At 34.7% G+C, this 14,969-nt stretch overlaps 2 protein-coding genes across 7 annotated transcripts; both read left to right on the top strand.

Moving 5' to 3' along the window:
- The first annotated feature begins 222 nt into the window (after positions 1-222).
- On the top strand, positions 223-4,657 carry LOC114874529 (peptidoglycan-recognition protein LC-like). 3 transcript variants are annotated; one of them, XM_029183899.2, is made up of 5 exons: positions 223-1,027; positions 1,100-1,206; positions 2,080-2,686; positions 3,425-3,583; positions 3,706-4,657. In XM_029183899.2, the coding sequence occupies exons 3-5, from the start codon at positions 2,083-2,085 to the stop codon at positions 4,230-4,232; spliced, it is 1,290 nt and encodes a 429-aa protein (XP_029039732.2). In that variant the 5' UTR covers positions 223-1,027; positions 1,100-1,206; positions 2,080-2,082; the 3' UTR covers positions 4,233-4,657. The 3 variants fall into 3 exon arrangements, with proteins under 3 accessions (XP_029039732.2, XP_029039724.2, XP_029039739.2); XM_029183891.2 differs by having other exon boundaries at positions 1,103-1,206; XM_029183906.2 differs by having other exon boundaries at positions 225-1,027; positions 1,103-1,206; positions 3,712-4,657.
- A 160-nt stretch (positions 4,658-4,817) lies between these two features.
- On the top strand, positions 4,818-13,941 carry LOC114874514 (transcription initiation factor TFIID subunit 4). Of its 4 annotated transcripts, XM_029183859.2 has the most exons (11): positions 4,818-5,335; positions 5,405-6,470; positions 6,577-6,855; positions 8,451-8,567; positions 8,704-9,036; positions 9,148-9,297; positions 9,506-9,768; positions 9,841-10,007; positions 10,089-10,219; positions 10,300-10,482; positions 10,556-13,941. In XM_029183859.2, the coding sequence occupies exons 2-11, from the start codon at positions 5,493-5,495 to the stop codon at positions 10,832-10,834; spliced, it is 2,880 nt and encodes a 959-aa protein (XP_029039692.1). In that variant the 5' UTR covers positions 4,818-5,335; positions 5,405-5,492; the 3' UTR covers positions 10,835-13,941. The 4 variants fall into 4 exon arrangements, with proteins under 4 accessions (XP_029039692.1, XP_029039682.1, XP_029039701.1 ...); XM_029183849.2 differs by having other exon boundaries at positions 4,818-6,470; XM_029183868.2 differs by having other exon boundaries at positions 4,818-6,470; positions 9,151-9,297.
- The last annotated feature ends 1,028 nt before the right edge of the window (positions 13,942-14,969 follow it).

Raw genomic sequence — 14,969 nt, forward strand, 5'->3', positions numbered from 1 at the left:
TGCAACGTAAATGTTCTTATCAGCTCGAGTGTGTATTCGTAGAATTAGCAGATATTACGGAATCTAGAAGCTGAAAACATTGGATATTAAAATACATAAGTATGGTAAATAAGATCTAACCAATTAACATATTTTTTTACTCATAAATTAATGAAATAACATGAAAATCTATTCTGTCTAAAATCCAGCTAGACCATCCATACAAACTACTGTCACTGCTTATCGCTATCTCGTTGCATAAAGTGTAACAAAATAATTTCCACGAACAAGTAAAATCGCTTAAACCATATTAATCAGCGTTGAAGCATAGATTAAGCTAATGCCCGTGTACAGCACGAGTTACAATAATTTCCATTTACATACAACGAAGGAAAAGCTCAGAGTGGGATTGCACTCGACTTCCCAGCCTGTTCGACCAAGCACCGACAGTTCGTCACAGCGACGAATCGTGAAGAGATAATATTGATATGCACCATAGTATTTTACTGCATCGACGGTTTAATTCGATTGTGACCGCGCTTTTTATCGTACGACGCTCGTTCATCGGAGAAATCGTCGTCGACTCATAACGAGGCGTGAACTTTTCAACACCGAATTTCTTTTTTTTTTATATTACCACAAGTGACGTATCCAGTCCCCGAAGATTTCCTCCTTCTACCGTCTGTCAGAGACAGCCACGTCCTTCGTGAAACTCCTCGCGCGTCACGTACCAGTGACGTACATTTGTGAAACGACAACGGGTACGGTGGAAAAAATCCATAGGATGCTACATTTCCCATGACTCTCCTAGTGGGACACGTGTTTGGAACTTTCGTTCTTTCCCTAGTGACATGTTTTTTTTACGGATTACGTTAATCAGCACGAGACTTGTTTAGCTTGGAAGTTCCAGTTTTAACTGCGACCTTCGGCAGACGCGGCAGTAGTATCTGCGACAGTGTCGTAGAATCATGATGGTACCGTTAATCTGTGTCTCATGAACGACATTTTCTAAATCAGCAATTCGTGTACCGCGTGCAAGCATCCGGTGGTATGTGTGAAAAACTTGGCAATTTTAAATTTTCAAATAATTTCTGCTTTGTAACGAAATCGTGTTTTCAAGCAGAGACGAAGAAAGATAGTTGTCCAGCGTGACGCCATGTTGTAGGCTGATGATAATCAAGCGCTAACAAAGTGACCGCGTACAACAGAAAGGATGATTTATACGAGGTAATTCCATGTGATTCATTTTATCATATATATTTTTAAAAAGAATTCTGGACAAATTTTATAATTAGAAATCAGTTTTACCATTGATTATAATATATAGATTTTCTGTTTTTATTATCATCATCATCTGTTTTAGACGTCGTTCTTGGTCTATCTATTAATATATATTTATCACTACGAAACCTTAGAGTTTTATACATTTGTATACTTAATATTCACAATTGCGTAAATTTCGTAATGTACGATGAACTTTGATCCTATAATAGCGTGATTAATATTCTTGGCTCCGAATGGTACGATAGGCAGTTTAAGCAATTGAAAATCGTAATCTGTTATTATCTTGATAAGCCGAGGCTACCAAAGGTAGTGGAAAAGAATTAATTTTTGATCGATACCATTGATTCGATTTATCGTCCCCGATAAACAGAAACAGTTCAGAGGCGAGCAGGAAATAAAAGTTCAAGAATTTCGGGTCATTACACTGGAATTAACGTTTTAACGGCATGACCTATTATCAGAATTGATCTTCGGTCTATGACTTTCTAAATGCATTCCTTGGTTTATCTAACGATAACAAGTTCTCCAAAATATTGTAGAAACAAGATTAGCGCGATAAAGAAACACAAGTTATATTTGTTTTTCGCGAAAAATACAAAATACTTCCCTCCCGAATTCGCCTAAATTATAAGGAATTTTCTGATAAAAAATTCTCGTATTAATTACTTAGAATATTTTGAGAATAAAAAGTACTATCTGACGAGATTTTCATCGCATTAAAAGCTTCCTGCTTTTAACTCTTTATTCGTTGAACGGATCCCGTAGATAATCGCTTTACGATGCAAACAAAGGAAACAAATATTTTTGTTCCTGCAGTGCATGGGCATGGTGACATTGGTGCAACAGCATCAGGAAACAGCACCGGACGAAAACCGGTATCAGAAGGATCAGGATCAAGTTATTAACATCCCGACCGAGAATCGGGACAGCGACGATTGTCGCGAGGAAATTGCCCACCCCCTCAAAGATACTGCGGTTGTTGTCGCCGGAAATGGTAGCCTCGCCGGTTCCTCTACGCAGTGCAGTGACGTAGAAGAAGAGGACGATGAAGACGAGACGGACACCGATGAAAGGGAATGGATACCCGATTTACCGGTGCCTACAGTGTACCAGCAACACCAGCAAGTGTCCACTGCCGATGGAAACGTGGTGTTGCCCAATGCCGAAGCATCAAATTTTGGTGACGTGCGAGTAAAGAACTCGAGTAACGTGCATCTCGGTAACAAGACGTTTTATAAGGGACCGGTGACGATAAAACAATTTGTTTATACCAACCCGGTCTCCGTACAGGAAAACGGTAATGTTAAGGACGACAATGAACAAACTTACGATGCCAATAGCTCTGCTTCATCGGCTGCTAACAATAAGGAAGATTCGACTGCTAATAGCTCGATACTATCCCAGAGCCGTAATATTGACAAAGGTGATCATTCGAAGAATAAATGTAATTTTAATTTTCAAATGTGATTCAATACTTTATCTAAATCGACCATTCAAGAAATTCTCGGATTTGATAAATTAATTTCTTTTTATCGAATCTGTCTGCTTCGAGATTTTATCTTCATTCATTGAGTTTTATCTCTGCGCATTTGTTAATTAAATCCGATAAAATATGACCGGAAGTAGATACATCCCATTACGAAATCTGTGCTCGAGAGATTGAGAAATGTGTTTAGTCTCAAGTGTAGTCAATCACGAGAAGGATTTATTCATCCTTATTTTTTAAGTTCGTTATTTATGTAGAGTAAATATAACGAAATGGTTTATATATCTGACTATTTTACTTGTCGCTATTGTTATGCCAGAATAAACGGTACGTACTTTACGATAATTATTTTTATATAATACCGTGATGTACAAAACTTTCATAGTTCGATATAATACATAAATGATACCTTGAACAACTTTTTTTTAATAAGTATTTTTTATTCTGGCATAGATTGCAGATATGTTTTGGGCTGTAAACGTAATAAAACAATACCCTACTATAACACAGAAGACAGTGATAGCGTAAAACAAACATTATTACAAAAGGGTTAATATTTCTTGTTTAAGTAGAACATTATAATAAATCATTTTACTTAATAGAATTATATTATAAAAATATAGAAATGAATTAATATGTTTTCAATTTTTAACTGATGTTTCTTTACTATTTCAGTAACAAAATGGTTGTGGACCTGGAGATGCGCCGCACTTATGTGTACGCTTTCCTTAATCCTTGTAATTACTGTGATCGCCGTGAGTGTACACTTTACAAGTAATTCTACTGCACCACCAGCTCCTATTTTCCCGGAAATACCAGATTCCTCGCTCGGAGGTAATTCTATATTTACGCAAATTTCTAACTCATCAGGTGTTAATTCGACAACAATATATTTGTGACTTTTTACACGAGGGAATGCAGAGATATAAACGCATCAATTAATTGTAATGTTCAAGTTGCAGGTGATAAAGTGAAGAATGTTCGTTTCGTCGAACGAAGCGAATGGGGTGCTCAACCACCTTCGGTACAATTGACGAAGATGAAACTTCCGGTACCGTATGTGATCATTAGTCATACAGCAACTGAGTTCTGTACCACGCAATCAGAATGTACATTTCACGTTCGTTTCGCGCAAACATTTCACATTGAATCGAGAAAGTGGTCGGATATAGGGTATAATTTTCTTGTCGGAGGCGATGGATACGTGTACGTTGGTCGAAGTTGGGATTACATGGGATCGCATGCGTTTGGATTCAATAATATAAGCATAGGTATCTCCTTTATCGGTACATTTAATTCCGTCATACCACCCAAAAATCAATTATACGCCGCTCAAAGAGTCATCGAATTAGGGGTTGAACATGGCAAAATTTCACCGGATTATAAATTATTAGGTCACAGACAAGTCTCTCGGACCTTAAGTCCGGGTGATGCTTTGTTCAGTATCATCCAAACTTGGCCTCATTGGTCATCAACCCCATGAACAAAATTTCTTTCATATTTTAAAATATATGAAATTCACAACTCTAGAACAAAGTTCTATTCGCCTAGAATCTAGAACAATGTAATTTTACCTAGCATTTATATATTAATTTAAGAATTTAAATAATTTCGTTTAATAAAATGACGAATATATTTGAATTATTAAATGGTAATTTGAAATGAACAAGTGACTGCGATATAGAATATGCGTAGTAATGTATAAAAGAGAAATAAGGAACTTGAGAATACTGATAAGCCAACGCGATATGAAGATCTCTTTTGTAGATAAGTGAACAAAATTATTATGTACACATGTAATATCGTATTCTCAATTATAAATGTGATGTGTATATTGTAATGTAACATTTATAACTTTATATTTTATATTATGTAAGATAAAACAATTTTGTAAGTCATTTAACATCTACTAAAATGGATAGTGTGTATATATTATAAAAATATAGAAAGTTATCTGAGAAATATAAAAAAATGCATAATATAAAATGTTTAATTTCAAATGTTAAATCGTCATATCATTTTATGGAAAAATTTAAATTCTATTCCATTAAGTATATCATAGAGTACAGATGGTTTTAATAAAGAATCATTGCATTTTTAAAACCTCTTATTGCCAGCAGAGGGCACAATCTTCGGATAGTAAATTATCTAGTCTCGTTTACAACTTAGCGATGGCCTAATTTGGATGTATTGCGGAATACGAAAGAAAATGAATGCAATGGAAAAGAAAAGGATGAGTTACGGAACACATATTGTTTAAAGCAACTGTTACTAATAGTATTCTATAAAGGAAGAAATGTTACAGAGCTCTCAGGGATCGAAAATTTTTATAGATTTTTTATAATTTTCTGACCTATATGTCAATATGATATTGTTGTCAAAGAAACAAATCGTGTACGAATCTATAGCTTCTAAGATAGCCATTTTGGCGGGTGACGTGTTTGCATGCCAAGTATTGACAGCCATAACATAAATGACCGACGTTGCATGTAACATGGCGATATTCGTTTCTCTAATCTACAGAAAGCAAAGAGTATGATAAAGCATCGTTCAAGTAACAAGGGATTAATACCATTTTTTACAATGGTGAGAAATATTAATAACTTTATGTATCGGCTGATAGTAAACAGAGGAAAGAGCGCGTATAATTTTCAGTTGTGCTAGGAGGGGGGGCAATGCACCATGGGAACAATTTGCGACAGGCGCATGCGCAGATCAGTTTACAGTTGGAGCTTGGAAGAAAATGGCGTCAGCTAAGTTTCTGGAGGAAGCTCTGAGCACGGACGTCGATGAATCCGCAGTGAACGCGATAGTTGGCTCCCTTGAAACGCAACTGGTAACATCGACGCCAGCTGTGTCTGGTCATCAAGTAAGTTCTGCGTCAGTCAGCCAGCAGAATCATCAGGTGAACAGTGGTATTTCCAACGGGGGCACTATCACCGCGGTACAGCCGCAGAAACATGGGGTTTCAAACGGTGGCGGTGCTACTACAGTGAATAGTCTGATGACTCAAGAAGTAACAAAGTCTATTACCGCGAGTACTCTTCACCCTGTAAACGTGGTTACCTCAAACACAGTGGCGCCACAGGTTACTACACAACAGCAGCAACAGCATACACAGTCAGCAGTCCCCCCTGCTGCTTATATCAATCAAGTAACTACAAACCAGGTGACCAGCAATCAAACAACAAATATACCAAGCCTTACTAAACCACATGAGCCTGTCAAGATTATTTATCCAACTGTTGGTCAAGTAATAGCAACGACAGGGGTAGCAAATGCCAATAATAAACTTTCTTTTCCTGCACAAACTGTTGGACAACTAGCCAATGGTACATTGGGAATAACATCGCAAGCAGTGTTACAGACAACATCAAATGTTTCCAATGTTGGTTCTGTTAGTGAAACCGGTAGTCAAACAGTGGCTAGTGTAAATAAGCCCACAGGTACAGCTTTGGTGATAAAGACTAGTGTAGCACCCAGTGGTATGGTTTCTGTTCCAATGTCTGTTCCTGTTTCTGTGGCTGGCAATGCTGTCAGCACAGCATTACAGGGTAAAGCTGGGGTTACATCTACAATAGTACCCAGCAATGTGCAAATTCTTAATGTGAATACAATGCGTCCTGGCACTCCGGTGGCAGGACAGCAAGCAGGAAAGCAGGTTGCACCAAGAGTAGTAATTGGTCAACATATGCTTGGAACAAGACCTGGAGCTCCAGGGGTAAGATATTTTGTAAACAAATGTGTATATATATTTAAACTTGTATAATTTGTTTATCTTCATATTCTTTTCTATGATATTAAAATGCTCATTTATACTTTTTTAGATAACATTACAAACATTACATGGTCTTCAACCTGGAACTCAAGGTCACATATTACTAAAAACAGAAAGTGGGCAATATCAATTATTAAGGGTAGGGCCACCTCCAACTGCAGGTACTCCTGCTGGTACTGCAGTTACACCAAATAGTATAGCAGGAAATGCAGTGGTTGCTGCACCATCTCCAGGCACTACCTTCCGCTTAGCCTCAGTGCCAGCTGTAAGTAGGCTGAATACACAGTTCACTGGCCCACCACTCGCCACCTTAAGAAAATCTGTTCAGGTGACGCACTCTTATACCTCTTACAAGACTCGATGTAGTGCTGTAGTAGACTTTTAGTTTGTGCCATTAGTTGGAATGGTGTTATTGGTAAGGCTATGTATTATGTTATATTCTTTATTCTGTATTAATTTGTTGTTTCAATTCTGTGAAATTTTCTTTACAATAAATTATTATTGAATTTCAATATCTTTCTTATTTTATAAAAAAAAATAATTTAATAAATATCATCTTGATATATCTAAAAGGAAGTTTTGGTTTACTGATAGCTTAAGTACTTATAAATGAAATTCTGTTGTTATAAATGGCTGAAAGTTCTTGTGTAGTATATAAAGAGTTTTATTTTCTTATTGGCTTATTTCTTGGGATGCCTCTTTATTGTAGAAGTTTTGAAAATGTGCAATTATTTTACTAAGTTCAATGCCTTCATCACATACACACACACACACACACACTTACACACACTGCATGTTATACTGGTTAAGGGTATTGTAGTACAATTTATTTTCAGATATAATAAAAAGCAATTAAGTTTATATTCATGTAACTTGTACTAATTTTCATTTTTATTAAAGAAATAAATGATTTAATCAGAAGGATATTTACGTAACATAGCTAGAAAGTGATTATGCCAATCTACAATGATTCTAATAATTCATCATGCACTAATATGTTGCTATCCAATTTTTATATAGAGATTATATATGATTACTTTAATATACAAATTAATAATTAATAATCTTGTATAAAATTCTGTCTTCTTAATACATGTAGAATACTCATTATCTCATACTAAATACATAAATCAAAGGCAATTGTACATATATTTCTCAATAAAAAATAGTTTAAATAATAACAAATTAAGTAAAATTACGAGTCTGTACAAGGTACAAGTGCGTCTTTAATTTATATTCTAATTATAATTGCTGAATGACAAGAATATGAGTATGTTTGTTTATTTTGAAGTAATAAAATTTGTTGAAAAAAAATAATAGAAATGTAGATTTTATGTTTGACAAATCTGAAGTTCAGCATGCATATAGAAAAAACATGTAGATTACAATTCATTAGCAGAATGCTGCAAACATTTCTTTAGACATTTGATATGAAATTGCATGTGGGAAGTAAATTTGTTATTATTAGTATATTTTTTTGTGTTCTTTTAGTGATACTGAGCTTCAGAACATAAAGCAATGTAATCTTTTTCTGTCTAAAATTTTTGTTATAAATAAATATTAATTCAGATGAGTTATGCAATAAAAGTAATGGGGTTGTACAAAGGAAAAGGTTACAAAATTATTAAGTAATGAAGTGTTGATAATATAAAACCTACATAGATATGTTCGCTTTGAAGATGAAAGCATGGCATAAATAAAATTGTTCATTATAATATAAATTTATTTATATTTTTTTTTTATAATGCTGCAAATTGCTTTTGAATGATATTGCAGTTTTATAATTAAAGCAAAGATTTTTAAAATTATAAATTTATAAATATTTTTTAACTTTTGGAATAAATTGATTTAGTAACTGAACGGTTTTTAAACAGCTTTGCAAACAAAAAAATCTTATAACAATGGTTTATTTATCAAATACAGACAGTGGCTGCAACTATTACAACAGCAACTACAACTCCAGCTACTGTGACTGCTGCTGCCACAACTACACCTACCCCACCTGTTACAACTGTTCAAACAGTTCAGACACCCGCACCTGTATGTATTATATATATCTAATTAAATCAAATTTAAAATGCTACGTGTTATGATATTTACTAAATGCAGTTTTATATAAATTTTAGTAATTCATGATTTTATATTTATACAAGTTTTGTTTCTTTTTCATTTTTAGCGTCAAACTACCGATAATACCAAAGAAAAGTGCCGTAGATTTTTAGCAAACTTGTTAGAGTTATCTAGTCGAGAACCTAAAGCCGTGGAGCGACATGTTCGAACTTTGATACAAGAATTAATTGACTCTAAAGTTGAACCTGAAGAGTTCTGTGATAGACTTGAAAGATTGTTGAATGCTTCACCTCAACCATGTTTGATTGGATTTCTCAAAAAGAGTTTGCCACTTTTACGGCAATCACTTGTTACGAAAGAATTGGTTATAGAGGGTATAAAATCACCTCCAGTCAATGTTGTTTTCCCTGTAACATCAGCTACTCCCGTAGTAACACAGGTAAGTGTTATTTGTTCAGTAGTAAATAGTAGAATTCGTACTATGCTTCGTACTATTCGTATCTGTAACTTTTGCTATGTATATCATAATGTATTGTATAATATAATGTAGCAGAATCAGCTTAGACCAACTGTTGCTGTGGCGGCAGCAACAATTCCTGTAACTGCAGCTACTGCCACTACACAAGTAAGGGTAATGACTCCACTACCTGCAGCTACAACCACAGTCCCTCGACCTCCTCAGCCAGTTCAACAGAGGCTGGTAAGATAGTGCAATTTTTATTTTATTGCTTTTAACATTATAATTTTGAATTCTGTAATATAGTCTCCATAATAATAGTGAATTATAATCCTTGGCACTTAGTAATCATTCTATATTTTATTCCCTACTTAGTATTTCAATAAAATAATTTGAAATTGATTTTTCATTTTCATTTTTATCGCACATAGACATATTGGGTTTATTCTAGATGCGACCGGTTACAACAGTAGTTCGGAGTCCTTCAGCGTATACTGTAAAGTCAACGGTAGCGGTAACTGGTATTCGACCTACTGTTCCTACGGTTCAAAAACCACCTATTGCAACAACTGTTGTTAAGACAGTGACAACTACAACACAGGGAAAAACAATCAATACAACCACTACTGTTAATAAAGCCGTAGTGCCTTCTTTTGTTCCAAAGCCAGTTATTAAAGAAAAAGAAAAGAAGACATTTTCGTCTGCGGGATATACGTATGTAATTATTTTTTGCGTGTATAAAGTTTTTAATTCGCATACACACGCATGGATATTTCTGTAAAATAGGGGAGATGACGATATCAATGATGTCGCGGCTATGGGTGGGGTCAACCTTGCCGAGGAATCGCAAAGGATTCTTGGTTCTACAGAATTTGTTGGGACACAAATAAGATCCTGTAAAGACGAAGTGTTTTTACACATGACGCCTTTGCAACAAAGAATTAAACAAATTGGTATTTACTTATATCAGTCTCATAATTTAAATGCACGATGTATATGTAGTATAATACTTAAACCACTTTATGGTTTCTTAGTTTCTAATTATGGATTAGAAGAACCTAATCAAGAAGTTGCAGCGTTGATATCGCACGCCGCACAAGAAAGGTTAAAGAATTTAGTAGAAAAATTAGCGGTTATTGCCGAGCACAGGATAGACTTGATAAAGGTGCAGTATAAAAACTATAATAAACCCAATTAATATGGAACCTAAACAATTGTAAAGCGAATGATACGTATCGCTTATAGGTAGATCCACGGTACGAAGTAACGCAAGATGTCAGAGCACAGTTAAAGTTCTTAGAAGACTTGGATAAAGTCGAACGTAGAAGACACGAAGAACAAGAAAGAGAGTTACTTCTGCGCGCTGCAAAAAGTCGCGCGAAAACAGAAGATCCGGAGCAAGCTAAACTTAAGGCGAAAGCAAAAGAGGTATCATCGTAAATCTACATGAAAGAAGTGCTGCTACGTAACCATGTGTAATTATATGATTAACATTTCATAGATGCAACGTGCGGAAATGGAGGAACTAAGGCAAAGAGAAGCTAACTTGACAGCGTTACAAGCGATTGGTCCACGTAAGAAGCCTAAACTCGATGTAGGGGGTTCGGCCAGTAGTCCAGGAAGTAATGTCGGTTTGAACGCTTCAGCGACGGGGATAAATAGACAAATGCCAATGAGACCACGTTTGAAAAGGGTGAACTTTAGAGACTTGTTGTTCCTTCTTGAACAAGAGAAAGAAACGTGTAGGAGCACAATGCTGTATAAATCATACTTGAAGTGATGTTCTGTGAAGGGCAGGAACTTGAGTGACCCGCCCGATATTTGGCGCCCAACCTATACGGTCTTGTGTGAGCTGGCCTCAATGGACCTTGATCGATCATGTAACGTTAGTGTACGTTGCGTTGTACAGTGTTTCATAAGTTGCATACGATGAAATTCATTGCGAATCACGTCGAGATTCCACATACATTCAAAATAAGATTATTTCTACCATGTCGATAAGCTTCCCTACTGTAAATGACTGAAGATTTTTTAAATGTAATATAATAGATTGTTCTTTATTTTTCAACACGAAATCGCATCATTGAGGAGAGCAATGTGTATGAGCACATGCTTGATGATCAGTCTGGGTAGTCTATGTGGTAAGGGTGTTGTGAGGCCATATATAAGTATTGTTATATGGTGCGTGTACGTATGTGGAATGAATAATTGTACATTGTCATTTATGTATATGCCTGCTGCATTGTAACACTTGACCTATACTTTTGGACACTGTAGCGCTAGTGTAAAGAGTGCAGGTTTTGTTAATATATAGTAAATCGTATTTTTGCAAATTATAATGTAATGAAAGAAACAGGAAAAAAAAAAGGAAAAAAAATAATACTGTGAGCACACTGTCCAAAAAGTATGGAATAATTTGTACAATATCTTACACCTAAAAAAAAAAAATACTAAATAGTGATAATTTCAATGTTGGTACAACAAAATATAGCTACTCTCCACCATAAGATGGAATTGTTATCAGTATATTATGTTGTAATCTACATTTTCAGTGTTTATAAAAGAATTAGCTGTTACGTTTTTTATTAAAGAAATATTTACAAAAGTAAGAAATACGAATATTTTTTCGATTAACGTTAATTTAATTATTTATACTTCCTCATTGGAATTGGTGCAGTTTTTGCTAATATTCAGACAAAAAGTGTGCTTCGCATGATCAATTGAAGAAGAAGATAAAAAGAAAAAAAAATAATAATTCAAAGCGTGTACCTGATTTATAATGTAAAAGAATTTGCTGCAGATGTACGTGGGTGCCTATTATCGTACAGAAGTGATGAAACAAAAGGAAAAGGGAAAAAGAAAAGTGAAAAAAAAAAGATATTGATCTTTCCTAACTTGCTCATCGCATGAGCGTCGTACATTACACGTGCCCGATGTAGATTATTCCTGCAAAATTAACATCATTGTACATGCCTATCATAACGATAGAGAACATTCATACATATACCTGTATATACGTACGAATATACGCATGTATCATTTATTACGTTTAGCGTTCATTTCTAGTGCATCATCATTTTAGATTGTTCACAGTAGTCTCTTCATTCTGTAATAGCATTTAATCATACAGAATCTCGAATGATTTGTGTTCATTCATGAACATCAACATATAAATATAGAAACTGAATTTTCATGTTGGAACGTATTAAACATTTTACACGAGATACCGATATGGGAAGCCATACGTTTTTTATAAGCTATAATATATAAATTTGATATAAGTTTGTTGGGGCAATGATAGAAGTTTTTCTATTATACTGCCGTAGTTTAAAGAAGAAAATGATAACATATAATAACGAGGCATACTATTTATTTAATTTCTTTTTTTTCTTTTTTTTTTTTTTTTTCTTTTAAATGATCCTCAAGACGATGGTTACTTCAGATTACCCACTATAAGAAGAAAGTTTACCAAGTATCCTGGTAATCTGGATTAACCATGACTCTTCAATGATTTTCGTGCTTCCATATTTTTTAGGGAGCACGATACGCAATTTCCTGACCACCGACGTTCGCGGAATTAAAATAAAATTAAAAAAATATATAAGTTACAGAGGCACGTACACCTGTGAGTCTTCGTTAGTGTAAATAATAAGAGAACAAAAGGAGCGAGTGAGAGAGATAGAATGTGTGTGATAGAAAGCGAATATCTGTAACGTTTCAGTTACAAATTACGTGAAACGTAGTTGCTTCAACGGTTCAAAATATCAATCTTTGAAATAATAATAAAAATACGCGCACAAGACTGACGAACCATGTAAAAAGATATTAAGTTGAACTCTATACACTGTTATCTTTTTGAATATCTGTAGCGCCGATTCAATTTGCGAGACGAATCAGTACAAAGTGATGGAAGAGCAAACAAAAAAAGATGATTTAAAAAAAAAAAGAAATTGTATAACAGGTGCAAGGGTACATTGCAATACTGATCTCAGTTAAATATAATTTGTTATTGCGTGCACCGGGAAGCGAATTTGCCTTCTAATTGTATAATGCAATTTATTGTAAGTTCTTCGTTAGGAAAGAGCACTGAAAATTAAAAAAAAAAAAAAGAGAAAGAAAGAAGAAGCGGATCGTTGAAGCAAAGTTGTTCCGAGTACATGTAAATAATTCGTTTTTCAGTCGCTAACTATACTTTTTATCGGGAATGGCACATAAATAACGTTTACATGTACCATACCATTTTTGGCCGCGCACTTCACAATGTAAAGGAAAAAACGAGAGAATGAAAAGGATAAGGTTTTTTCTTAGCTGCGTGTTCCTCTTTGCAATGATCGCGTCGTTTCTTTTTTATACGGGATTCGATGAGAAAAAGAAAAAAGGTTGGAAAAAGAAAAAAAATTTACTAATAAGACCGCAAGTTTCCGAAGTTAGATGATAACGTTCTCCTTACTGCCACTAAGTGGAAATTATTAATATAAATAATATAAAAATAGAGGAATGTAAAGAAACTAAAGGTACATAGCAGTTTTGGTACAGCATCTATGATATTTTTACAAATTGTAATTGGATAAGTCGTAAGCCAGAGGATAATAAAAAAAAAAAGAAAAAGAAAAAAAAACACGAGAATAAGTTTCACCAAAGAGATAGCCCGAATTCTTTACTCTTAGTTTTTGTTTTAGAATTAAAAAGAAAAGAAAGTGCGATTTTTGTACCATCATGCGTCTATTTTCTATTGGTAGGAATCGAGTTCTATTTTCGTCTTCTTTATAGTTTCTCGCGAGAGGGATGAAATTTATAAAGTTTCGGGCTGTTAATGTATTCGCAAAATTAAATGATAAAAAATACTAAATATATTTGAATAAAGATTATTTCTTTTTTTGCCTTGTATTTTTACGTGGAACGAAGAATTATTATATATATTATAAAAAAATAAAACTTAGAAGAAAAAAATATTATAAAATGTAGATTATATAATGCAAATACGTGAAATGGTGCCTTGTTCCGATTGCGTATCATAAACTGTCCTTCTAGATGGTTCCTAACATGTTCTATTTAAAGATGCTCTTGAACTATTTACTCGAGTATCAGTATACTCGCTTTACGATTGGTCTCTTATCGCAATCGCATAAATGGTACTTGCTTTATGAATCATGTTCAGTCCCCCTTCCAAATACGTCCTGGTTACGTGTAGGTTTGATTTAAGTTCTTGAAATTTTTTCATTTTACACAAAGACTCGTTGAAAAATAGAACAGATTATGTTAATTGAGTGCAACACTTTTTGAATAAAATATGTATAATAAAAAGAAAAGAAAATTCGTCGATTGTTTTTGCAAAGTTGCAAACGTCTGCGAGTTTTTCCGAGGATTGTCTAGTGGAAAATATCGTTCATCAAGCCTTCGTACGGACAATGGTAGCGTATCCTCGAATTTCAAGCCTGTCTTCCGTGTTGACGCCAAAGGCTACTTCGCCTCGTGTCGTGTATTGAAGGACCTGGGACTGAGGTGGCCCTCGGGCGATCCAGAAATGGAATATAATCAAGCCGTAGCTCGACAGAGACCGAGAACCCTGGGGGGTTGGGAGGTAAAATGTGCAATAGCTCGTAAGAGAAAGATGGAAGAGGGTTCATAGACGAAGAAGAGAAAGACGACGAGGTATTGAGAAGCGAAGAAGAAAGGGTTGTTGCAAAGATGGAATCGATGAAAAGCTTAGAAGAATACGGAATTTCGAAGACCAGGAAGGGGATGAGAAACTAAACATCGAGGAGAAGAGAATAATTATACAGAAAAAGGGCAAAGAAAAATAGATTTACATATAAATAGAAAAAAAAATACATATATCAAGAAGAAGAGAATTGTGGAGAGAAACAAAAAGGGGGTTGTAGAGAGAATATGAGGGTTGTAAAGAAAAATGACAG

Source organism: Osmia bicornis, chromosome 5 (assembly GCF_907164935.1).
Source record: "Osmia bicornis bicornis chromosome 5, iOsmBic2.1, whole genome shotgun sequence".
Lineage (NCBI taxonomy): Eukaryota > Metazoa > Arthropoda > Insecta > Hymenoptera > Megachilidae > Osmia > Osmia bicornis.

Bases quoted from the DNA above. Each gene is read 5' to 3' on its own strand.
- LOC114874529 (XM_029183899.2), top strand. From the start codon at position 2,083: ATGGGCATGGTGACATTGGTGCAACAGCATCAGGAAACAGCACCGGAC. The intron at 2,687-3,424 runs GTGATCATTCGA...TTACTATTTCAG, and splicing joins GAGCCGTAATATTGACAAAG to TAACAAAATGGTTGTGGACC. The intron at 3,584-3,705 runs GTAATTCTATAT...GTAATGTTCAAG, and splicing joins ACCAGATTCCTCGCTCGGAG to TTGCAGGTGATAAAGTGAAG.
- LOC114874514 (XM_029183849.2), top strand. From the start codon at position 5,493: ATGGCGTCAGCTAAGTTTCTGGAGGAAGCTCTGAGCACGGACGTCGAT. The intron at 6,471-6,576 runs GTAAGATATTTT...ATACTTTTTTAG, and splicing joins CAAGACCTGGAGCTCCAGGG to ATAACATTACAAACATTACA. The intron at 9,298-9,505 runs GTAAGATAGTGC...GGTTTATTCTAG, and splicing joins AGCCAGTTCAACAGAGGCTG to ATGCGACCGGTTACAACAGT.